This window comes from Haliotis cracherodii, unplaced genomic scaffold (genome assembly GCF_022045235.1).
Source record: "Haliotis cracherodii isolate W230 unplaced genomic scaffold, xgHalCrac1.p SCAF_2, whole genome shotgun sequence".
Lineage (NCBI taxonomy): Eukaryota > Metazoa > Mollusca > Gastropoda > Lepetellida > Haliotidae > Haliotis > Haliotis cracherodii.
Genome location: NW_027266275.1, coordinates 62217238 through 62245168, shown reverse-complemented (window position 1 = coordinate 62245168; position 27931 = coordinate 62217238). Strand labels below are relative to the sequence as shown.

Genomic DNA, 27931 nt, shown 5'->3' with positions numbered 1-27931 from the left:
TACGAATTCATAATATTTTACATTGCGTCACACGATACACCTCGACACTCGCTCATACAGACAATACACATATTGCACATATTGAATTAACATAAGGACACGAGTATGTATACTCAACGATTGGCGTTGCATATCGCATAAATGCAAATGTAAGTTGTCCAGATTGCATCAAAGATATTTATTGCTCTTATACCAGGGACTTTGGCTTGGCACTATATTACAATAAGTGCTACAGGGACTAAGGCAAGTCTACAGGATCCTTTGAACTATATGCAACACGGTACCAAACTTTCCAGTTCAACTGTATGTACATAACATCGACTAGTAAAACTTACTTACTATCGTTAGTAAAAAACATGGTTTTAAAAATGGCAGCAAGATTTGGACGACTTGTTGAAAAAAATTCATTTGAGGTCATTGTGATCCTTCGAGGCACCGAGTTCTTTTGGAAGATGATCGACATAATAAAGTTGTAAAATATCGAAAATTTCATATCGAAAACGTGATTGTGAAGGACTAAATTGCGATTTTCACTTGGGTGGAGATTTGTTCATATTTACTGATCAGCGATCTTAATCTTAAGCTAACGCTCAGTAAAATAAGCATTTGTTGTTTCATTAACTGTTACAATGATGTCATGGAAACATAATGGTAATCATCACAACATGGCTGAATGGTTGAATGGTTGACATACGAATTATGAATACTTGTTCCCAAACCTTCAATAGGAAGAACAGAATTATCGATATGGCGGACTTCGCTCTGTTGTAAAATCTACACCCAGACAATAGAAGTCACAGTATCACAATACACTATGATGATGGCAATGAACACCGCTCCACCTAGCAACAAAAGCAGCGGGATGAACACATTTCTCAGGATATAAAACGTTGCTGACGTCACATTGCACAGTATGGTTCGTGGTGAGAAGGTTCCTCGATCTAGTCATAATGCTAGTAGCCATTCGGAAATCCTTCTCTCTCGAAGTCTTTTATCCACTTTGGTTTCAATACCATGGTCCTGGAGAAGATGGCTGAGTTCCTCCATGTGGTCCGTATCGGAACTGCACTCCCCTTCGTCCTCGCTACTCGGACCTGTCCGAGTTGGGACCAGCCACTCGTCACTCACATATTTAAAGATCTCCTTCACCGAGCACCGACGCTCGGGCTTAATGTCCAATATTTTGCGGAAGAATCTCAGAAGACGGGGAGTAAATCGCCTCCATTGGGATGGAATTTTTGTAGTTTTTCGCCTCTGCCATAAGACGAACTCGTTGAAGTACATATCTCCAATATCAGCATTTTCCCATGGAAAGTTACCAGTCAACATGCAAAATAACAGAACACCGAAGGCCCAAACATCTCCACTGCTGCTTACCTTGATGCTTTCGTTTCGAACGGCTTCGCATATTTCAGGTGGCGTGTATGGGATGCTACCGTTTGTCTTACGTATGACCGTACCATCTTTCCTCGTCATCCCAAAGTCCATTAGTTTCACCTTACTGAAGTCTTGGTTAAAGAGGAGAACATTCTCGGGTTTTATGTCTCGATGGACGAGCTGTTTGCTGTGCATGAAGTCCAAGGCAGAAGCAACTTGTTTTATGATACATTTCGAGGCACCTTCGTCCATCCCAATTTGCGGAGGTATGGCATCAAACAGGTCGCCAAGAGGGGCGTATTCCTGCGCGAAAACGTATGACGTTCTTGTTTCAAATGCAACATTGTACGTGTCGACGATGTTGCTGTGGGGGGAGAGGAAGTAGCTGAAGTGGAATTCTCTCTGAAAATCACGCAACTTTGTGCTACACTTTGGAAGAATTTTCAGGGATACTTTGGTGTCAGTTTCACGACACTTAGCCAGGACAACCTTTCCGTACGTGCCACGACCCAACTCTCGGAGAATCTCGTAATGTTCCTTGAGACTGAGTTGTTGGAGGTTGTCGGATGTACTGCTACGAGGGGACTTCTCCATCTTGTCTATGGTGTCCATACTACTGTAGTGGGGGATGGTGAACCGGTCACATGGGAACCACCTTCACCTCAGTGTCTTTATTACATGACGTCGCGATGCTGAAACACAGAGAGAGTTTCGTTATCATCACTATACAGTGATACTACGTTTATAACAAACACGCTTATAACAAACTTACGGATGTAACGAACATATTTGGTCCCGGCCATTTGCTGTATATATGCTTATAACGAAATACGGTTATATCGAACTGATATCAAGTGTCCCTTTGAGTTCGTTACAAACGTAGTTTAATGTATCTGATTTGTGTGTATAATCACTAAGAAAGTTTGCACTGTGTATTCCAGAAGGGTAATGTCCATCCTCCTAGTTTCTAATAATCGCGTGGCTGTATTTCATGGTTGATATTTTTATGGTTAATATCAAGAACAGTCTTTGAATTTCCACCATAACCGGCTTGCAACCTCTGGGCATCATTGATGACGGTTACACCTCACAGATAATGTTTGCATGAATTAGTCCATTGGTGATAAGCCGGCACTTTCTCCTCATCCCTTCACACAATTGGGGGCGCGGGTGGCCCAGTCGTCTAAAGCGCCGCGATTCGCTGAACAGAGTTGCGTCCCTTGGGCACGCCAGAAACCTATGATTGTGGGTTCGAATCCCGGTTCGCCCCGATGATGTTTCTGGGTTTGTCAGCACCATACCCGTGCTCGTGGGTTTCACCGAAGTGGTAAACGTCTGAGACCTGCTTCACTTCGGGCTTTCCTCCCATATTAAACTGACACGCCATGATATAACTGGAATATTGTTAAAAGCGGCGTTAGACCCATCCCACCCACCTTCACACAATTCCACTTATCAATCTTGTCTTATGGTTCCGACTATATTTCCATCAACTCTCAACCCGACTTTTGTTTTGAAAGTCTTGCATCATCACAAACAAGACACTGTACCTATAACGATTTTATAATTAATTATTACCAATACACAAACGGTGATAAAAATATATATTAAGCATGGTACATACGTGGTGAATGGCAAGCACAAACCAGTCCTAGTCAATGTACAAAATACACCAACAAACATGGAACTGCTTCCATCGACCACCTCCGTAAATAACAAACGAATTTGGAATGACGACTATAAAGGCAGCAGCAAATGTGTTATTTATACTGACGTCCTATGATTCGTTAACTCCACAGGGAGAACCCCTCCCACACTTCAGTGTTACTATCCATTACAAGCCCCATGCGTAGGTGTATGACGGATCCCTTATGTATAAGCCGCGACCTTCGTAACAAATGGCGTTTTGGTCATTCCACTCGATGTCAACGTGGGATGTCTTTATCGAAAGTATCGAATAAAGAAATGTATTTTCAATATTTCATAAGAATAACTATTTCGAACATTGTATTTTGATGCAAAATGTTTTATTCATGTGTCTATTTCTGAATTGTGATTGATATGAAAAAAAACATCTGGATATATTTTTCTCAAACAAAAACAAGATGGCCAATAACGTCCTTCAGCATTGTATCTAAAGGTCGTGTACTTTGTTTGCAGAATGGCATTAATAAACCATGGTAATTGCCGTCTAGGAAAACTCTCATATTTGAGAAATGACGTATCATGTGACAACATTGACGTCATAGATAGTAGAAGTTCTGAATGTTTAAATGTAAACTTGCATCCAACGCTCAATAGCGTGACACAGTTCGGCTCATACATGGCGTCTCATTTGCGTTTATTTGAATGGATCTCGAACCGGCTGCCGCAGTAAGGTAACATGTATCGACACAATATTTTACACTGTAAAATCCACTGACCATACTACCCTGACTATACCTCATAAGAATTTGTTCACGACGGATGACTAATCGCGTTTCCTTCATCATATGTTTAGTTTCAGAGGTTCACTGATATATGGATTTCGCATAATATCTTTATTTTTGTTGTTATTGTTGTTGTTGTTGTTGTTGTTGTTAAACGCCACACTCAGCAATTTTCCAGCCATATGACGGCGGTCTGTAAATAGTCGAGTCTGGACCAGACAATCCAGTGATGGACATCATGAGCATCGATCCAAACAATTGGGATACGATGACATGTATCAACCAAGTCAGCGAGTCTGATCATCCGATCCCGTTAGTCGCTCTTACGACAAGGATAGTCGCCTTTTACGGCATGTATGGGTTGTTGAAGACCTATTCTACCCCGGATCTTCACGTGTTCTTAATACCTTTAGCTTCCCTTTGAGTGAGTTGTTATCTTTTTCGAATGTTGTACTTATGATCGGGGAGTGATTACGACACTGGTGCAGGTATTATTCAGATTAGACACAATACTTTGCATTCTTAGCAAGATTAGTAGTATGATTATTGATTAAAAGGTCAGTCGGTTCAGTATTCCTATGTATTGCATACTATTCACCCGAAGTTGTGAGTCTGTTGATGATACCTCACAGCCTCTACTTGACTAGAATCAGAAACGGAGACCCGGGTAGACAGCACCTTCCACTAGACACCGTTGCACCATACACATGAACCTCGGTTCTGACAGTAAAGCACAGAGTATTGGTATTTTCAACGGGCACGGTAGTTAAACTCGAAATCAAGACATTCGCGATTGTCAATCGACTTAATTATATATATTCTTCCTGACTATTATACAGTTTTTATGTAGGAACAAATAAACCTGTTTCTTTTATCAGTTCCGTGACCTAGGGAGACCAGATTTCACGATATGGAGAATGTTGTTTCATACGCTGAGGACAACCTATTCATTCCTGCAATTTCGGGAACAGATTACCTTAAAAACAACAAACATAACCACCCAAACAAATAACATTACTGGAATGTGACCCTTATTTTTTTTATCTATTCATAATTAATGACAAGTCTTTGAAAGGCATTTAGAAGTGATACACATAAGGAAGAGAATTTATGGATGTCAACTTCTTTATTATGAGGAACACACTGTTTCGGAGTTTATACTTACTCACCTGATGAGGGAGTAAGCATATACTCCGAAACGTTTAGTTCCTCATAATAAAGAAACTGACATCCATAAATTCTCTTCCTTATTATTAATGACGTTTAGTAGTTGAAAATATAATAAAATAAGCACTCGGCATGACACTTAGGAGGGGTGTTTGTTATACACCACAGCAAAATGTCACTCAAAGAGGCAGCTTATTCAAAAAAATCCGGATTGAGTTATACTGGGCTTGCAACGTTTGTCACTGTGTCAGAAGTATGACAGGTCACTGTCAACATTTACTGTATCTGTCTAAAGCATATTATGGCCATAGATATATTTGTTTATATCAAAGCTTAAATCGACGTACTTACTCATTCACAGAAGATAACATAAGAGGGTGACGCAAGTCTTACAGTACGTACCCAGTTAATGTACGATCCGAATACAACTGACTGGGGTTGACTGCTACATGTATTGATCTGTGTGGCTAGGTTTGTTCCGGACGCGTCGCCTATAGTGAGAACCAGCTACACATGTTACAGTGCACGACGACACAGCTTGACTATATATGCACTCTTCCCACTCCAGTGAAACCACCATCACACGCCACATTTAATAAAAAATATATATAATTTAAACAGTATAACAATGGTCGTCCTAGATGTAACAGAACTGACGGGTACCCCTTTCTTAAACCATTCCATTCGATTTGATATTTTTACATAAAACTGATCTATTAATACAGACAAATAGCAATCTGCTATCCCTGTGATGACCCGGGTTAGAATATAGGTCTTCAGCATCCCATGATTGTCGCAAGAGATGACTTACGGGATCGGGTGGTTAGGCTCGCTGACTTGGTTGATGCACCGTTCATACAACGACGCTACATTTTATACATATACAGTTATGACTATTGTCCTTGTCAAATGCACGATATTTAATTAATTTACACACACGTTAAAGACGATCGCGTTAAATATAATGTATATTTAATTTATTTATAACCTTTCTGAAACAAGACATTAAAGACTGTTAAATTCAATATCTCCATCTTGCGTTGCATTTGCAACAGTTCTTCGGTAAACGTAAGATCAATAACAATGACAACACTTATCATTGAGAGCATACCATGGATTTTACCGTATGTTTCTAAACGAACGGATATAATTCAACTTATTCGATAGTATTCATGCGTATTATGCTAATAATGTCCTCAAACGAAGCTGATTGTGTGGCATGAACATAAGTCTTTATCGTGCATAATCCATACACCGTAATGATTCAATATGGCAGCATATATATAGATTCATTATAACACGCCATGCCTCGTGTTACTTCAGTTCAAGCTGTGCTTCTGACGGGGCATATGTCAGTGGCGTATGTCTGAAAGTGTCATCATATGGTTTCATGGGTGGAGATCGCCTCCCTGGTCTAGTGGTCGAGCGTCATCCCGGCTGTTTAATGCCAAAAGACGTCAAAAGATGGAACTTGTTGTTAGCCTGCCTGGCTCTGGCATTAAGGACTGATCTGTTCGGAGTCAGTATACTGTGTCGGGTATTCATGTTAAACTGCGGCATGGTATCTCAGTGGCTAGCAGTATAAAATCGGTATCAGTCCGGACTATACACACAGACACACACACACAGTGAGACATACACACACAGTCAGACACACACAAACAGTCAGTCAGACAGACACACACACAGTCAGACATACACACACAGTCAGACAGACACACACACACACACACAGTCAGACACACACAGAGTCAGACACATACACACAGTCAGACATACACACACAGTCAGACACACACACACGGTCAGTCAGACACACACACACACAGTCAGACACACACACAGTCAGACAGACACACACAGTCAGACATACACACACAGTCAGACAGACACACACAGTCAGTCAGACAGACACACACACACACAGTCAGACACACACACACAGTCAGACAGACACACACAGTCAGTCAGACAGACACACACACAGTCAGACACACACACAGTCAGACAGACACACACAGTCAGACACACACAGTCAGACACACACACAGTCAGACAGACACACACAGTCAGACAGACACACACAGTCGGTCAGACAGACACACACACAGTCAGACACACACACAGACAGGCAGATATACACACAGTCAGACACACACACAGTCAGACAGACACACACAGTCAGACACACACAGTCAGACACACACACACAGTCAGTCAGACAGACACACACACAGTCAGACATACACACACAGTCAGACAGACACACACACAGTCAGACACACACACAGACAGGCAGACATACACACACAGTCACACACACACACACAGTCAGACATACACACACAGTCAGACAGACACACACACAGTCAGAAATACACACACAGTCAGACACACACATGCTTTTGTAGGGTAACCTCGTGGTTGTTAAAGCGCAAGCTCATTTCACCAAAGGGTCTGGTTCGAGTCTTGACATATATACTTTGTATGAATGGGTACACTGTTCAACTTCCTATATGGATACAATGTTTGAAATCCATTTCCGGTGTCCCCTGAAGTGATTATAACTACAATAGTGCTAAAAGAGGACTTAAACTATCAGACTCACGTAACCAATATTTGACGTAAAAATCTCAAAGTTGGACCCGGATATTTAAAACATGTGATTGTCATCGTACGTCTTTACTCGTTATAATGCAAATGATTACCTGATCCTTAATAGATCAGCGTTAATAACATGCACTCACTCACTCTGTCATGGTCACATGGCGTTCCTAGACAATACATCATTATAAGGTAATACAAATGTACACATTATATGAAAACATATTTTTAGACAATGCAAATACAGCATTAATTAGGTCAATGCCTTACCGTTCTCTTACAGAGACAGATTAAACATTCATGACGTCACTCTGTAAGGTATGACGTCATGACAAAAAAGACGACGTCATATGCTTATGTGAACTTTTTACGAAAACGATGTTGTCGATTTAAATAGTATTCAAACGCAACATGGAAATGTGTTGAATCCGATACAATGTCGCCAAGCTGAAAGTCGCAATTTTCAGAACTGAGACATGATTTGGGCATTCATGAGAAATGAAACGCCAAGAAGATGTCCGTTCGTCAAATCCCTTCAAGCAACGTTTTTTCACGATTATTTTGCCGTAAAAACACCACAAAAAACACCAATAGCACCTTTTCACATTTGACACAGGTCATCGTCTTCCTTGACTTACACAAGTCAAGGTTAATACCTTACATGTATACTTCGTGCAAAATGCAATGCACAGCAGCTAACGAAATGTATCACGCGAATATAGTCCTCGACTAAGCTGACCCTAACAACCTTGTCACTCTAAATAAATTACTTACAAGCTAGCGTGCGACCTTGGTTTAGTTGACATGCATCACTGATGAAAGGTTCCCCAAGTTTCCCCACTAACGTAAGCTGCTTATGAAGAAGGTACGCAGAGCTCTTCGTCACAGCTGCAGATGTAGTTCGTCAGAGATGATGGAGTAAACAAGGAACTACCACCGAAACGCGGTGCAGACGAGCTCAGGACCAAAGGAACTACAGTCCTCCCTAGTGATAAGGCTACCTTTCGTTAAGCATGGTATTACAACAAGGATGACATTATAACCAGGGAGGGGAAACCAGATCTTACTGACATGACATATAGAAGAGTAATGACAACCAACACACATCCATTCAATCCATGCTATTTTTAAAAAAAAGCTGAATCTTTTTTTAAACAGGACTGCATCATATACATTATCAACACTTGGGTCTAATTTGGACAATGATATATAAAAAGAGTCTTTGACATAAGCCTTGAGACATCTGCTGTGTCAGTGTGTTAGTCAAGTAATGGCGCTACTCCAAAGCCCTCTCTGCTGGACGGGCTTGTGCCTCTAGACTCCCTATCACCCCCGTGATGTAGGGTTTTCACGTAGACGTAATGGTGGGTGCAGAGTTATTACATCATATTTTTTGGAGCAGTTTATTGCAAATACAGTCTGTCAGGCGATTAAGATTGAGTTTACGGTAATGGGACGTGAATGATAGGATGATAACAGCATCAAGGGCTGTAAATGTCCTGCTGTAGGTGAAAACAACTGAGATCAATGCAATTATATAAAGAGGGAATAATCTCCAAAAGATTAACTACTTTTCCTATTTTTTGTCAATTTAAGAAATGGCATTGTAACCAGGGAATTGAAACGTTAGGACTGGATAAAACATTGGTATTGGCAGAGAATGTTGCACGTGGGAAATCCGTTCTGAGAATAACATGCCATTAGAACCAGGGAGGACTGTATTTTCAGACGTTTTAAGGTTATCTGAGATGAGACTGTCCCAGTTATCAAATTAATGAGTGTTAACGAGAGCATGGTTTACTGGGGAAGGACACGTGGAATTCAACTTTAAACATAGGCATTCACGAAGATCGCCCTTCTACATATCGATGGAGACAGACAATATTGAGCTTTGCGAAACAGACAGTATCTGGAGACGATCTTTACAGGAATGAAGCACACTGCCATGAAGCAGTGAGACATATTTCTAAATACAGTGCAATAACACTTGACATAACAATTGTTATATTTGGGATAACACTTTCTTAATTACGTACAGATTCCAGTACGTTTTGGGGTTGAGTTCAATCCGGAATTCGACCCGACGATGACATAGTGAGGCACCTAATCGCCAGCACATAAAGTCAGCGATCTAACCCACTCAGCCACCGAGGCTTCCAAAACTGAAAGTCCGATAACGGGTAGTCTAGCTCACGTACATAGTGTACCCCTCTGACAAGTGTGAAATGGCACTGTGCGTTCAACACTTGACATGGTTAAATTGAGGCACTATATGACAATATATAACAATACTACTTTATGGTACTAGTGTTCCAAGCTCACATATATTATATCTGTCATATACCCACTACAATGTGACTTCGTAATGTAGATTTTGATGAAGGGTGGGTAAAATAAATACAGTTATACACATGCCATGTTGTTTTATCCAACACGCTTTACTTGATTCAAATAATGCATCTGCTAAAACTATAGTTTCTCGCAGAGGCCACTATGCTTAGTCATCACTGTAGTCTATTGTTGTAAACATCTCCACAAACCACAGTAATCCTGAACTGCATTAGGTGTAGTTCTGATAGATAATGTACAATCTTTAAGCGAAGTTCTTAAGACCACGAACAAACAAAAGGTATACTCCTTAAAGACCATGAACAAACATCAGATGTAGTTCTTAAGACCATGAACAAACATCAGATGTACTTCTTTCAGACCGTGAACAAAGTACTGTACAGAAAGCATGTGCGAACTACAAGAACAACATCATATGAATGCTATTGGGAACCCTGACTCGTAAAACGTCTTCAAACATTCCATGTCGATACTCAGTAAGGATAACTATTACTATATTAGGAAAACGTTCCGAGCCGATTGTTAACTAGTGTTTACCTTATACATGGAGAACGATGCTCACGGCTCTGCAACATGGGTATCCAACGAAGAACGAGTAACATGTTTCTCGCTAAGGTAATAGCTTACAACTAAAGACTATAGCACGCAGCATATCTATGTTATTACACTACGCGAGAGAGGCTCGACGGCCTTACACAGGTATTGGTTCTGTAGGTAGACAAGCCAACGCCAGTCACGTCGCTGATCCCCTATTGGCACTATGCCAGACCAACCAATGGTTCGGCAGCTCTCTTCCCTAAGCTGTTGAGATCGCTCGCGAGTTAGGCGCATGCGGTTCTATTATTAGAAGGTGTTTACGTCAGGTTATGCGGGAGAAATAAATCTTTATTTTCTTTGAGTCTCTCTTCTTGTTTGGCGTGACGTGTGGAGTGGATTTGGAATCGATGCCAAATAAACTGTTCAGGGCACTCGTTTATAGTAGTAGCACACTAATTGTAAAAAGGGCCAGACCATCCATTTACCTTATGTATATATTCCACAACACAATAAAATGGTATAAGGAGCGATTAATATTTGATGCCCAAAAAGATTACTATATTCAAGCTTGTCTTTGGCGGCCTAGCGTGCGGAACAAGTAGGTGTAGTGGTATCTGGGTGAGCTAGTGGAGTCTGGGACGCTTGGCACTAGCGGCGTGTTTGACATCTACTGACATTCCTGCTCTGATTACCCATACCTGCCGGATTGCGGTCGTTATTGCCCCTGTTCTATAGAAACCCGGTGACATGGTTCGCTGACCAACATGATTCATACTGCCAGAGTTTCTTAATTTGTTGATCTAAACAAAAAACATGGTTGACTTTATTTGAATATGTCAACTATATTTGATAAATGTTCAACTTTAATTTCTCAATAATATTTTTTTTTGTCGTCATATGAAATAATGTTATCAACATAAAATAATATAAATTATCAAAAAATGGAATCTTATTAATTTCGATCTTTTTGTGTAAAGCTAGATTAAGCATACTATTCCCCCTTTTATTCCAACTAGTGTACAACTAGTGAGTGAGTGAGTGAGGTTTTACGCCGCTTCTTGCAATATTCCAGCAATATCACGACGGGGGACACCAGAAATGGGCTTCACACATTATACCCATGTCGGGAATCGAACCCGGGTCTTCGGCGTGACGGGCTAACGCTTTAACTACTAGGCTACCCGTACAACTAGGACGATGGGTAGAATTGAAACACTTATAACCACACTCGTAATGTTTAATTGGCATTCTAGAAGTTTGATTTGTAAAGAAGAAAACACATTTAGGAAAACAAGATCTTTAATTACTGTTATTATAGAAGTTGTTATCCAAAAGTGTGTCTACTTTGTCATCCGTCACCTTATAAGTAATGCCCATCAAACAATACAACTTTATGGATAACAACTTCTGGTTTATTGCCTGTAGCGATGTTTCGGTGTATATTCTTACCCTAGCTTGATAACGGTGTGAGAAGTTACACCGAAACGTCGATAAATGCCAAAAAACGGAAGTTGTTGTCGTCCATAACGTTGTATGTTCTCTTAAACACACTCTTGCATATCTGACTAACGATGAATCATTATGATGACGAATCTGGAAGTCGAACTTACGATTACAAGATTCTAGCACGCCTAAAGGTGCGGAGCATCCGATGTTTGTAACATCAGTGTCCCCACAGCTTTGGGGAAAAAATATAAAATTATTAATTTAATTTAATTGTCGAAAATACGATGTACACAATCCTAAAATTTTAACAATAAATTTTAAAAAAGCAAATAAAAGCGACAAAATAATCATAATCATAAGAAATCCATTGTACGATTCCGACTATGAGGTGAGGTGAGGTGAGGCGAGGTAACGTCGCGTACAAGATTATTGCACTTATAAAGCGACGTGCATGTACGTGTGTGTGTGTGTGGCTCTTTGTACTAGTCCGGACTGATGCCGATTTATAGTGCTAGCTCACATGAATATCCCACTCAGACACAGTATACTGACTCCGAGCCGACCAGTCCTTGTTTTAGCCCTTAATGCCGAGCGCCAGACAGGGTAACAACAAGTACCATCTTTTAACGTCTTTTGGTATGACGGGCTGACGCTCTACCACTAGACCACGGAGGCGGTCTCCGACTATGAGATAACACGTGTTAATCACTTAAAAGTAGTGACGATACCAAGTGTTCGACAAAGGTTCGAAAAGTTGAGTGGTGAACTATGAAATGGGATGGTGGACTCGGGCGTGACTCAGTTTTGATTCCTACAATGTCTACAATATGTGGATATAAGGAATCCACATCCGTCATCTAAGAGGTAAACGTCTCCGAGGTGCCTCTCATTGGTCTTGCTCCTACATTAAGATTACACACGACCTAACTGAAATACTCTTCCAAGGGGTACTGGTGCGGTCGGGTAGCGTAGTGGTTAAAGCGTTAGCTCGTCACGCCGAAGACCCGGGTTCGATTCCAGACATGGGTACAATGTGTGAAGCCCATTTCTGATGTCCCCCGCCGTGATATTGCTGGAATATTGCTAAAAGCGACGTAAAACCACACTCACTCACTCACTCACTCCAAGGGGTATTTCATATCAAATGTGTATAGTGTATTGTGATGTACAAGCTATAGAAATCCACTAAGCAATTGTATGATAATATATCACATCGACAGATACTATACAGTATACAGTAAACTACGTTTATAACGAACACGCTTATAACGAACTGACGGATATAACGAACTTTCTTTTTTGTGCCGACTATTTGCTGTAGTTATGCTGTATATATGCTCATAACGAACTACGGCTATAACGAACTAAAATTAATGGTCCATTTGAGTTCGTTATAACCGTAGTGTACTGTATTCTTATACATGGACTCGTGATGACACACGGCCTTAAAGTGAGTGAGTGAGTGAGGTTTTACGCCGCTTTAAGCAATATTCCAGCAATATCACGGCGGGGAACTCCAGAAATGGGCTTCACACATTATACCGATGTCGGGAATCAAACCCTGGTCTTCGGCGTGACGAGCGAAGGCTTTAACCTCTCTACTACCCGACCGCCCCCTTAAACTATGAACAGGATCTGATATAATGATTACATGGGCAGATAAAACGTGGAGGATAAAAATAAGCGAAAAACATATTTGTCGCTTACTGACGTATGTTAGTGGGCATTTATCACGGGAACCAGACATGTTCCCTCCATCATTTTGCTATCGATTTCCATGTTTTTCTCATAATATTCAAGCTTTCCATATCTGTCGCTGTAATGAGCTCAGAGATCTCGTCATCACAGATCCACGTTAAATGAAGCTAACTGTCATTAATGTCAAACAAACCTACACTAAACCACTACTAGCTGTAGAACATCGATTTCGTTGTGTAATACGTTAATATGCCCCATATTCGTTTTCAGGAAGACCGGCTCTTGATAATGGCATGATGAATTAATTCGGATGCAATCGTAAACTGGTTATCAATGATAAAAAAAAAATATATGAACAATTTTGTAGACATGTTGTTTCAGCTGGTCGGCACCCCTTTGTCATATATAGATGATCTGGTTATAATAGTTCGAGCGTAGGCATACACCTTAGCTGGGGAGGTGTAGTATAAGTGTAGGTATACAACTTGGCTGGGTAGATGTAGTATAAGTGTAGGTATACACCTTGGCTGGGTAGATGAAGTATAAGTGCAGGCATACACCTTGCTGGGTAGATGTAGTATAAGTGTAGGCATGACTCTTGGCTGGGTAGATGTAGTATAAGTGTAGGCATACACCTTGGCTGGGTAGATGTAGTATAAGTGTAGGCATGACTCTTGGCTGGGTAGATGAAGTATAAGTGTAGGTATACACCTTGGCTGGGTAGATGAAGTATAAGTGTAGGCATACACCTTGGCTGGGTAGATGTAGTATAAGTGTAGGCATACACCTTGGCTGGGTAGATGTAGTATAAGTGTGGGTATACACCTTGGCTGGGTAGATGAAGTATAAGTGCAGGCACACACTTTGGCTGGGTAGATGAAGTATAAGTGCAGGCATACACCTTGGCTTTGTAGATGAAGTATAAGTGTAGGTATACACCTTGGCTGGGTAGATGTAGTATAAGTGTGGGTATAAACATGGGCTGGGTAGATGTAGTATAAGTGTAGGCATACACCTTGGCTGGGTAGATGTAGTATAAGTGTAGGCATGACTCTTGGCTGGGTAGATGAAGTATAAGTGTAGGTATACACCTTGGCTGGGTAGATGTAGTATAAGTGTAGGCATACACCTTGGCTGGGTAGATGTAGTATAAGTGTAGGTATACACCTTGGCTGGGTAGATGTAGTATAAGTGTAGGTATACACCTTGGCTGGGTAGATGTAGTATAAGTGTAGGTATACACCTTGGCTGGGTAGATGTAGTATTAGTGTAGGCATACACCTTGGCTGGGTAGATGTAGTTTAAGGGTAGGCATACACCTTGGGTGGGTAGATGTAGTATAAGTGTAGGCATACAACTTGGCTTGGTCGATATAGTATAAGTGTAGGTATACCGCTTGGCTTGGTCGATGTAGTATAAGTGTAGGTGTACCCTTGGTTTGGTCGATGTAGTATAAGTGTAGGCATACACCTTGGCTGGGTAGATGTAGTATACGTGTAGGTATACACCTTGGCTGGGTAGATGTAGTATAAGTGTAGGTATACACTTTGGCTGGGTAGATGTAGTATTAGTGTAGGCATACACCTTGGCTGGGTAGATGTAGTATACGTGTAGGTATACACCTTGGCTGGGTAGATGTAGTATTAGTGTAGGCATACACCTTGGCTGGGTAGATGTAGTATACGTGTAGGTATACACCTTGGCTGGGTAGATGTAGTATAAGTGTAGGTATACACTTTGGCTGGGTAGATGTATTATAAGTGTAGGCATACAGCTTGGCTGGGTAGATGAAGTATAAGTGTAGGCATACACCTTGGCTGGGTAGATGTAGTACAAGTGTAGGTATACACCTTGGCTGGGTAGATGTAGTATAAGTGTAGGTATACACCTTGGCTGGGTAGATGTAGTATTAGTGTAGGCATACACCTTGGCTGGGTAGATGTAGTACAAGTGTAGGTATACACCTTGGCTGGGTAGATGAAGTACAAGTGTAGGTATACACCTTGGCTGGGTAGATGTAGTACAAGTGTAGGTATACACCTTGGCTGGGTAGATGAAGTACAAGTGTAGGTATACACCTTGGCTGGGTAGATGTAGTACAAGTGTAGGTATACACCTTGGCTGGGTAGATGTAGTATAAGTGTAGGTATACACCTTGGCTGGGTAGATGTAGTATAAGTGTAGATATACACCCTCCGCGAGTAGATGTATTATAAGTGTAGATATACACCTTGGGTGGGTAGATGTATTATAAGTGTAGGTATACACTTTGGCTGGGTAGATGTAGTATAAGTGTAGGCATACACCGTGGCTTGGTCGATATAGTATAAGTGTAGGCATAAACCCTGGCTTGTTAGATGAAGTATAAGTGTAGGCATACAGTTTGGCTGAGTATTTGTAGTGTAGGTGTAGGCATGTACCTTGTCTGGGTAAATGTAGAAAACTTGGCAGTGTTGGTCGAGTGAGGCGGGGTTCTATTCCCAGAACGGGTATATTACAATAGGTTTGAGTCTCATAAAAGTTTAGTGTCGATCCTTTGGGGATTCCGGCTGAAAACAGACTTCCATTACCTCAGGCTTATCGTCAACCGTCAAGGTGGGGATCGGGTGGTTAGACCGCGGTGGTATTTACAGGCCGCCGTGATTTAACTGGACTCTTGCGGAATGCAGATTTATAACATCAGTTACTCAAACCCGACTGCCGTGTGGCTGTACAGGACACGCACAGGTACCTATACTCGTCGCTACACACATAACACATGCGTAACTGCGTAATACTAGCACATTACTTACACAAACCGGCTCCATTGAGACATGGCCAAACATCCGTGAAATAATTTTGACATAATTTGCAGTATGTCTGTTGCAATAATAGAAATGTAATCAGAATTCAACGTTTATTCAAATTATGAAAGTAGTATCATCATTAAACAACGTAGGTGTACTGAGATGGTGACACAGTGAAGTGGCGTTAAGTTTTTGGGACATAATGTCGTCGACAAACGGTACCTTGTGGTTAGTTGTCCCAAGAGTGAGTGAGTATGGTTTTACGACGCTTTTAGCATTTCCACGGAGGGGGACACCAGAAATGGGCTTCACACATTGTGCCCAAGTTGGGAACCCAACCCGGGTTTCTGATGTGACGAACGAACGCTTTAACCACTAGGCTACCCCAACTTCCCCAGTTGTCCCTAAATAGGCCGTGTCTGACATTGGCACGTCTCGAAGTTCAAACGTCTTTATACAGCATAACCTCTACACTATGGCCACGTTAAAAAGTAGTCGGATAGGTGACCGCATTCGGCGGGTTCATTTCTGACCACGCGTGGTTTATCCTTGTGCTTGTGAACATTGTTCGAAACATGTCCCTGTTCCCATCACTGAATGGGTACACGGCAGGATGAGATGCCATTTGACTGTTAAGCTTTCAGTGCGTCACATACAGATTGTTGTGACACTCCCCGGGGAGCTGAGAATGAAAATCGAGTGCACACTGATCCATTGACCGGGGTCATATTAGTGTAGCGATTTGGGCATGCCCCTGTGTAGTGTGGGACCATAGCGCAATGTTATTTTTACCCCGGACATCGCGGTGTTCGCTGAAGTGAACGTCTGTTTAGAACGAAAGGTTCATCACAACGCACCAATGATTCCTCAACCCGGAACGATGTAATTCCGGGTGGTTACACTGGGAAGGGGGAGCGGTCGGGTATCCTAGTGGTTAAAGCGTTCGCTCTTCACGCATAACACCCGGGTTCGATTCCCGACAGGGGTACAATGTGTGAAGCCCATTTCTGATGTCCTCCGCCGTGATATTGTAGGAATATTGCTGGCGTAAAACCATACTCACTCACTCACGCACTGGAAAGGCCACGGATTCTGCTCATTCAGCTAACTACCTACGAAATCCTTAAACCTGACTACCTACGAAATCCTTAAACCTGACTACCTTCGAAATCCTTAAACCTGTAAACACCAGAACCTTTGTGAAATTCAACACTCCTCAAATGGATAAAACCTAATTATATTTGTGTGTCTTTAACCAGATGAACCATAGAATGAAAAGCGGATACTATTTTCTGCTATGGGGAATCGCGGAGAAACAAGCCTGATTCTTAGTGATAGGCGAACGCACTAGGCATTCGTCTACAGGATGATTTTAAACACTGGTGTTTATTTGGTTAGACGGTTTGTTTACACTATCGTGACCTTGGTAGTTTTAGTACATATTCAAATGCATCGCAACAGATTTCAAAAATCGTCAGGGTTGGAAATTATGCTCACTGCTTACCGTTTCTACCATTGCTGAGAATGTATCCCATTCCGCCTTGAATACTTGCCCGGCTTGGGACACAACGCTCCGTTTGCAAAAACTCCAATATTCGGATGAACACAAGTCATCGAACCGCCGTACAATTTGCTATGGTCGAAAGAACTTGATTCACACGACTATCGATTACCGACGTCGGATCAGCCTCTCTCGACCTCGCGTGGGTTAAACTAGGTCTCCCTCCTCATCCTCAGCCCAATTTTTATTTTGCCAGTGATCAAATTTCGACTGATATTGTTCCTGGTGTATAAGCAAAATGTCAAACGATGCTGGTTATTGATTGACGCTGAACCCATCGGTTTCGGGACGCTAAGATGGCCAGTTCCCCCAAACTTTCCAGAGCAACACGTGCTCATCAGCCAGCTACATCATCAGCCTCTGCAGCAGCAGCGTCGACGGATAGTTGATGACAAGAAATGAGAGGAAGAACGTGTGGGCAAACCTTGTCTTATTAATGTAATATCTAGGGCCTGGATGTAATGGTTTCAATGGGAAAGTCATCCCCTGGGGATGCGGAACGCCCAGGGAACACTGATGTCACACGGATGTTGAGGTCATGTATGATGGAATATGTACATTGATTAGCCTCAATAGTAGGATGTCGGTAGGCATATATTCCAGCGTTCGTAAATACATAAAGATGAGCAGGTCAATAATAGATGCTGTTCTTGAAGACACCCAGGAGCAAAAGGTTGCAAAAACGTATATGTCTCATGCCACGTGTGGGAAATCCTTACAATGTCAGAGCCAATGGTTGTGTACATGTCTGATGATACATGAAACAAATACTACAAAGATATATCCCGGTGCCACATATACCTATAATAAGTCCGAAGACAGTGACATGTATGTAAAAATGAATGAGCGTGATTGCATGTCTGTTACGACAGTACGAAGACCCCCTTCTTTGGTTGCAGGCACATTGTTATCAATATGGGAAATTCATTATTTTAATTCGAGTGAGTGGGTTAAATGTAATTATAGTCCTATTCGGCATGCTCCAGCTACAGCATGGCGGCTTGTAAATACTTAATACCAGGAAGACAAACCAGTGATTGAAGCACAGAGCAGCGGGATGTCATCAGGGTTCGATGACAAGCAATCAGCTAAGTCACCTTGCCTGACCACACGACCCTATCAGGCCGACAAGCTCTTACAGCATATGTTGTGTAAAGCAATGCCTCTCCATCTCATCCCATCCCAGCCCATCCGCGCCCAGCCCAGGGTTAGTTCTATTGACTTCAGGGCCGGTTATGCCTGAGGCTTCCTTCATACAGTAAACTACGGTTATAACGAACTCAAAGGGACTACTAATTTTAGTTCGTTATAACCGTTATTCGTTATAAGCATATATACAGCATAACTACAGCATATAGTCGGGACAAAAAAAGTTAGTTCGTTATATCCATTAGTTCGTTATAAGCGTGTTCGTTATAACCGTAGTTTACTGTATCAACATTTGACTAAACCCCAAAGACTGATATTGTAAATGAAGCCTCTCTATTCTAATTCTAATGTGTAACACAGCAATGTCATCAAATTAGAATGGTCTCGTGAGCGTTCACGATAAACACGTCGCCTGACAGGATGCCAAGGACATCAACCCAGAGTAAACTTCCAATAATTAAAAGAAACGGAATCCAACAAACACACCCTGACATAATTGAAATACTGCTCGGAGACAACCCTCATCCACTCACTCATCCACTCACTATTAAGTATAGATCTAAAGATGAAACGAAAATCCATATAATGTGTATATGCCAGACATGAAGTGACTTAAGAGATCTTGACATCGCTTGATAAACCAAGGCGTTCAAATTTTATTTTACAAATCAAATAACTCAACATGATTATACCCACCTCATTTAAAGGATTAAGGAAATACATCTATTTACATGACAAACAATACGTTGTAAAATAGCTACATGCATAAGGATAATGCATTACCTGACGCAGTGGCAAGGTTTTCGTGAAAATACATCCATGTCCAAAGTAGTTTTCTACTTCTACACTGAACTATATTTAACAATAAGCATACGTACATCTGTCGGTGAAATGTTAGTGATATAGATCCGGGCAACAGCTTGTCTCATAATGATTTCCGTCAGGCTTGAGCTTCTAGCTTTCTCTTAAGACATTCAGCGGATCGAACTCCCCTCAAGAGGGCGCACGTGTGTGTGCATGTCATATGTGTCCCATGTGTGTTTCTCAGTGGGAAATGTTGATCCCGATAACAATCAGAACATGAACAAGGAGGAACACATGTATATAAAATACCATAAGAAAATGTTATATACAAGTAACCGAGAATACACCACGTGATAGATCCAGATGCACATTTGAAGAATCGTATGAGCAGGCTTGATTTAGAATAAATATAAAGTACGTACCTGATACTGGAATGCACTATTTTCAAAAACACATGGAAAGTCCCCCCCCCCCCCCCCCTAACACACACACACTCCCTCTCCTCTCCCCAACTCCCGGAATTTGCAAGGTGTATGCATCATATTGCAAATTCTGCTGTGTTGTCGTACTATATATCCTTGTTATCATGGTGACAACGTGGTGCTGATAATTGGTAAAACAAACTGGTATATTTAAATATATTGATACTTCTTATTTAGTTTGGTAGTAAGTTATTGATGGAATGATTTTAAACTACTTTTTTCAAGGCCATAAACTATCAGTTTGAACCTCGTATAATGTAAATCAGCCAAAATAACATGACCCCCAATTATTAGGCTAACATTTAGTCTCTGAAATGAACATATTTCAAGAATTTCTGTTAAATTGCATGTTCAAAAGCTTCAGAAATCCAGCCTTGTCAACATATTTTAACACTTGTTTGAGAGTTTCCCCAATTTGTGGTGTTTTTCTTAACCGATTATAAAAAAACTGAACATTAAAAATAGTTGTTTTTGACATTCAATGTCTTGTACGAAATCCTCTCGTCAATGGACTAAGTACTGAAACAGCGGTTTACATTTGTTAACATGGACACGATGTCAGCTGGCACTACGTGTCTTCTTGGGACATATTGACCGATGGTGACCACAAGCAATACACATGTTGTTAATGACAGTGGGTACAGTGAGGTCAAATACTTGTGGTGACAACGGACCTGTTTCACAAAGCGATCTCATCCCTGCGACCATGGTAAGCCTCTGCTAAAGTAAAAGATAGTCGTAGCGCTAAGATCATTTGTGTGAGGGAGCATTGAGGCTTTGACTAGCGTAACTCCCATTTTTAACACAGACTTACGACCGTCGCAACCCTAAGATCGCTTAGTGGCATCAGAAGCTGGCTGCCGACAGAACATTTGCAATGTGAAACGAGGTTCGGGTCATGTATAAATTCATTTGAATGAGAAAACAGTGGACAGTTGGAAATCGTTTTGACATTAGTTTTGGGTCACGGATATATTAATGATAACATGTAGTTTGGGTACATAAATATGTATACAACCTGTTGTCACATTATAGAGTACAATTCACCGACTTTCTCGGTAATAAATTCCCGTTAGCTTATGAAAGCCGATCTGCTGACATAGCAGTTATACCACTGAAACATTAATGCGTTGTTAACCCGACCAACGGTATTTCAGTTGTGTCTAACATATAGACTGTCTACATTATTGATCAGGTTCACAAGACCACTGTGTCTATGTATTCAATGTTATTATACGGTCTCAGGAATGCAGTAGTCAATGAATTTAAGATATTAAAGCCTCAATTTTGATGCATTTTTAACAGCAAGTAAGAAAATATATAATTTGATTGAAAAAGCTGAACATGGTGCAGTAATTGTTCCGAGGGTGTGTGTACGGATGCCAAAGACGCCGCAATGTTTCTGTGAAGTGTTGAATCTCCTGGGCGTGGCAAAACCTTATACTCGTGAGTTCGAATCCAGGTTCGCACTGATCATGTTTCTAAGTCTGTTAACACCACACCCACGCTCCTGTGTTTACCAACAGTGGTAAACATCTGAGACCCGCATCACTCCTGACTTGCATCCCACATGAAGCTGACACGCCGTGGTAAAACTGAAATACTGTTCAATGGGGCGTTAAAGCAAACTGGCTCACTCTGAGCCTCAGTACGAGATATACAGTGGCACTCCTCAAGATGCCTTCGTTCATTTGTGTGAACAATGTATTGACTAACGCGTATATGTTTCGTCGGCTGTAATGCGTGTATGGTTCTTCGACTGTAATGCGTGCATGTTTCGTCGACTCTAATGCGTGCATGGTTCGTCGACTGTAATGTGCAAATGTTTCGTCGACTAATGCGTGCATGGTTCATCGCCTGTGATGTGTACATGTTTCGTCGGTTGTATGTGTGCATGGTTTGTCGGCTGTAATGTGCAAATGTTTCGTCGACTGTAATGCGTATATGTTTCGTCGACTGTAATGCGTGTATGGTTCTTCGACTGTAATGCGTGCATGTTTCGTCGACTGTAATAAATGTATGGTTCGTCGACTGTAATGCGGGCATGGTTCGTCGACTGTAATGCGTGCATGGTTCGTCGGCTGTAATGTACTAATGTTTCGTCGACTGTGATGCGTGCATGTTTCGCCGACAGTTAAGCGTGCATGGCAAGTTGTAGTTTTTGATACGTAGGCCACCCTGAGTTTGATACATATGACGAATTCGTTTATTAACGTATGTTTACGGTTCGTTGTACCGGGGTGTACGTTGTCATATGTACCTACACTACTTGTCTCACAAAATCCAGTCAACTTCGGATACCAAACATCAGAGGACAATCAACTTCGGGCACAAGGATTTTTTGACGCTCTAAATCGGGGTTCTTCCTTAGAAGCGAACTACATGTAAATAACGAAATATTTAGCCAGAAAATGCTTAATAATAATAATAATAATAATAATAATAATAATAATAATGTGTATATTAATTTTATATATCCACAACCTGACTCATGCTCATAGCGATACATTCTAACACTGGTCAAAGGATTGGTGTAGGCTCGATTTTCATTCTCAGCTTCCTGGGGAGTACACAAGCCAAGCTTCCCGTGAGGCTCTAGAAGGTTAACAGTCACATAACCATCTCATCCTACCAGGTACCCATTCACTGCTGGTGAACAGAGGCATATTTCGAAAAAAGTCCAAGTGCTTTAAGTTGCATGTTTCGTTACTCGCATGTAGTTCGTATGGTAATGACATTCAAGAACGCACCGTCTGACCTACCCGCAGACCCAGACTCACCAGGAGGAGATCATGTGTTCGCCTGTAGTCGCTACAATATACACAGTTAGGGCGAGGGTTCACCGAGTCTGGATTGGGGTTCAAGAAGGAGTTGCTGCAGGCTCTGATGTTTATCGAATATATACTACGTATGTTGCGTGGTATCTTAACCAGACATTAAAGTTACAGTGCACCTTTTCACTGAAACATATCAGTTTATTGCATACAAATAAACTTTCTTCTCTACATGTCAGTGCTGACTAGATGCCCTGCTCGAAATACCATGTCATGTAATCGCCATTCTTTGGCTCTTGTTGAATCAAAGAAATGGTACGAGGTGGCAAAATATCACGCATGAAGACTGCATTCTTCTGACATTGAAAGTGGGTGGGTTTTACCACGACGGTTTCCGTAAATACTGACTGTTGCTTTGAGCCAGCATACCTGCACGTACATGCCGAACCTAGCATTACTTCCTTGGAATGACATCACCGCAAGTAACATTAACTGTACGTTTTCGAGAAACTCGTAAAGTAGAGAAGTCTTCTAAATATACCACCTAGTCCTGAATACAGGAGATGTTCCTGTCTGTCAATGACGACACATCGCCATTGAGCGTATGTTCCTAACAACAATATGGCCGCTTTGCGTTTCAGATATACCCGTGTTCAGAATTATCGTCACCCCACCCCCAGCCCCAACCCCAACCCCAACCCCAACCCCAACCCCACCCCCACCCCCACCCCCACGCCTCGATATGTGCGTCTTATTGACTACAATGAGCATGAGTATATATTATGGTTCTTCTTAAAATTACATTTCAACCATTGTAACGAAAACGTATAAAACGCCGCAACAACAGTAGACATCTTGAACCACCAAAACGACCCTTCTAAGTCCCAGAGGCGGCCTCCACATATTAGTTTGGTAGCAGCCTGCACCAGTAGGCAATTAAGAACCATCTTTCATTGTCTACTGGACTACCATAGCTCTTTGGAAATACGAGCGTTCTCCATACATCACCGTGGTAGATGAAATAACGGCTGTCATGTATCAACGGAATCTAAGAAAATACAGGCAGATGCGTAAGTCATCGTTACCATGTATCCTATAGCCCTTGGTGACATTGATAGATTTTGTGCCACGGGGCGATATCTCGCCTATGAGGAATGAGTTACTGTAATTCATGGGTTTGATTGTGAGTCGCCACAGCCTACGAAATATATATATACTGCAGGAGGAGATAACTAAACATTGGATAGTGCGTATCAGGTTAAACGACGTTCTTAGCAACCAATTATTATTGGGACACCAATAAATGTCTATAAACGTTGTATTCCTGTAGGGGAATAGAACTAGGGGCAGAGCCTGCGAACGAACGATGTAACCATTAGATTACACAAGGTTACCATTGGGGCCTGTAGATTTGACAAATATTATTTTATATATATTATGTATAAAATGGATCTTCTTGAATAGCAATCAATATTTTAAAGAATCAAAGACGTTCATTGTCAAACCATGTATTCTTTAGAGCAGGACATGCTTACCCTTTTCGCGACCGTCTGGTGTCATCACTAATTTTCTGTGATCCATTTATCCAACTTTCACCGCCATGTTGCCTTTTACACACGATGGAATCAGTTTGATAATCGAGACTGGTTATTCTCTGGCGCTGCCGTTTATGTTTTCTATACAGTAAACTACTGTCATAACGAACTCAAAGGGACTACTAATTTTAGTTCGTTATAACCGTTATTTCGTTATAAGCATATATACAGCATAACTACAGCATATAGTCGGGACTAAAACGTTAGTTCGTTAAATCCGTTAGATTGTTATAAGCGTGTTCGTTATAACCGTAGTTTACTGTATTTGTTTCAGGAACAAAACATGATGTGGGCATTAATGTATACGTGCTATATAATAAGATTATACCCATGTGGGGGTATAAGAGGTCCTTACTAGGCTATGCTTGTCTAGGCGACTGATTGGATCGGATGGTCAGGCTCGATGATTTGGGTAATTTTAACTCATCGTTCCTGACGGCAGCTATTTAGACCCCGCCTTCATATTAGGAGAATTGCTTACTATAAACAAACTGACAAATCTTGTAAATAAATCAAATGCAAAGAAATCACAGGTGCAAATGCAAACTGCTTGATTCCACGTGCAAGATTACCGTGGCAATTGTGGCAGTTATGGATTGACGAAAGAAATGCATTGTCGGTATGAATAATTAGTTAGCCTCGGGTCATATATCAACTTCCGCGGAATGTACAGGAACCTGTTCCCTAGTTACAGCATGTATACCGTACTCTCCGAGTGTTGTGATAAAGCTGGGAATTCTTCACATTCCGACATCCACAGTCCCGCTAGGTAGTTCTACAAGAGCAGCCATACCGGTCTACGACGTCTGGAGGAATCGCGGCCGTCAGTAGCTGTTTATATGTCATAACTCATGGATATATCATTTCTGATAATATATATAGTCAGATTTTATGTTTTCGGATATCTTACGTCTTCGGACGGCTATGTTTATCGCGATTATTCGCACTATAACGAGGAAAGTAGCGTCACATAAACAACGTAAAAACTCAGATGATGGCTTGTTTTTAAGATAAAGTTGTCTTTGTAAGTGTGAGATGGTTCATAGTTGTTAATCACGTATGATTAGCCAAAAAATTACGAATATTTCCTATGCGCCAGAAACCCAATAATACGAGGATATATCTTATGACTCCCATGCATATAAGATTCTGCTCTTTACCAAGGCATAAATGTATTATTTCGGACAGAGCAGTTTGACGAGTCCGAAAATGTCGCTCATACAAAATATGAAAAGAGCCTTATCCTTATACCATTCCAAAATATTACAATATTTTTTGGTTGTAGATAAACATAAATTGATATTGCTCGTGAAATATGTTTCAATCTTGTAATCCCTTGCATCACATTTAGAAGACAACTGAGAAATTCACTTCAGAAAAAAGTTGTTCATTTCAACTCACCAGCATGATCATACCAAGTTGGGCATCCTCTCACGCCGTCGCGGTAGCCGCTCCAAGTGTTCCCAACTTGTATATTTCAATCCAGCAGTCACCTCAGCATCCAGATGGGGAACACATGGAAGATTTCAATTCAAAAGCTCTCCTTGGACCCGAAATCCTCACCCCCACACGGGCTCCCTCCCTTCCTGGACAACCCCTCGCGCTTCGTATCCCAGGGGTGACATGATTGTGACTCCGCGTGCTTTGCTATGCCGGTTCCAACCCCCACTGTATCGATTGTGCTATTTTTAGTTTCCGTGAGCTATTTACGTCAAAGCGTCTCTTCTTGGGCGGAGGAAGAGCCTCGGAATACCTTGGTAGTCATGGAAACCGTCACACACATTTCACTGCAAATTTCCACAGTATGGTTCGGATAAGCAAACATGCCCCGATTGTGGTGTTGCGTATTCAAAATGTGTCATTAAAGACGAAATGTGGCAGTAAGAAAACTTCAAGTAACTTGGGCTCTGTGAGTCTACTTGTGGGACCAACACGCTCAAGGATGTATGCTTACTACATCATCATACTCTTCAGTCCAAGCACCTTTGGGTTACCGTTACAACTGCTATCTTCTGATTGGCCCTCAAGAGTTGCGTATCAAGCGCGTATGATGTCAATCATTGGATAGTCTCTTCCAGACTCTATTATTCACAGACCGCCGGGTAAAACAAAAAAACAAACAAACAAACAAAATAAACCTTTGACGGGATAAAACAAAACATAATATATATATATATATATATATATATATATATATATATATATATATATATATATATATATATATATATATATATATATATATATATATATATATATATATATATATATATATAAAATAAAATAATAAAGTCCACGTTAATCCATCATCTTCTTTATATCAATGTCAATTAATCAATTAAAGAAGGTGATGGACTAACGTGGACTTTATTATTTTATTATATATTACATGTACACCGAGTGAACATTTACCTCATTTTTGTATATATATATATATATATATATATATATTCATTGTATATATATACACAACAGTACAATGTAACAGAGTGTTATAATTTGGGCATGTGTGTGTGTGTGAGAGAGAGAGAGAGAGAGAGAGAGAGAGAGACAGACACACACAGAGAGACACAGAGAGAGAGAGAGAGGCGCACCCCCATCACTTACCTCCTAACCCACCCCAACCACTGATGTAAAGAACTTATCAACGCTCCCCACTCTCAAACCGCGCGCTGATGTGTCTATGGATCTTATGTATTTTGGTGACTTTATAATTCATAACCAGTTCCGATGTAGAATATGCCGCTCTGCCGATCTATAAGCGACCAGTTATTTCCCCAATTGCCTACCTTCACTGAACATAGCTGTATACCAATTCTGGTGTCCCCCTCCATGGTATTGCTGGAAATTTGCTAAAGGCGGCGTAAAACCATAGATTTCGTGATGACACCAGTTAACAAGGTCAAGGTCACGAAATAACATGGCAACTGTGCAACAACTGACAGTTGATACTCGTCAATTCGAAAATAATAATACTAAAATATAACTACTGACTAAATTCATTACATACATATGTTGTAATAATTGTTTGCCGCTCTTCAGAGCGGTATTCAGAAATGCATGATATCTACATATCTAAACTAGACATATGATAAATATATAAAAGACGGCGATCAACTAACGTCATTCCATAGTTATTGCAAATGACGTCAGTGGTCTGAAGGCTTCAATTT

At 41.1% G+C, this 27931-nt stretch overlaps 1 protein-coding gene across 4 annotated transcripts; it reads right to left on the bottom strand.

Moving 5' to 3' along the window:
• LOC139468331 (serine/threonine-protein kinase SBK1-like) lies at positions 1-26701 on the bottom strand. 4 transcript variants are annotated; one of them, XM_071250228.1, is made up of 2 exons: positions 26160-26701; positions 1-2069 (listed from the first exon to the last, which is right to left on the bottom strand). In XM_071250228.1, the coding sequence occupies exon 2, from the start codon at positions 1987-1989 to the stop codon at positions 946-948; it is 1044 nt and encodes a 347-aa protein (XP_071106329.1). In that variant the 5' UTR covers positions 1990-2069; positions 26160-26701; the 3' UTR covers positions 1-945. The 4 variants fall into 4 exon arrangements, with proteins under 4 accessions (XP_071106329.1, XP_071106330.1, XP_071106332.1 ...); XM_071250229.1 differs by lacking the exon at positions 26160-26701 and adding an exon at positions 10464-10615; XM_071250231.1 differs by lacking the exon at positions 26160-26701 and adding an exon at positions 8352-8371.
• Positions 26702-27931: the final 1230 nt, after the last annotated feature.

What these genes read in the sequence shown, in the direction of transcription:
- LOC139468331 (XM_071250228.1), bottom strand. Translation starts at nt 1,989, where the DNA reads ATGGACACCATAGACAAGATGGAGAAGTCCCCTCGTAGCAGTACATCC.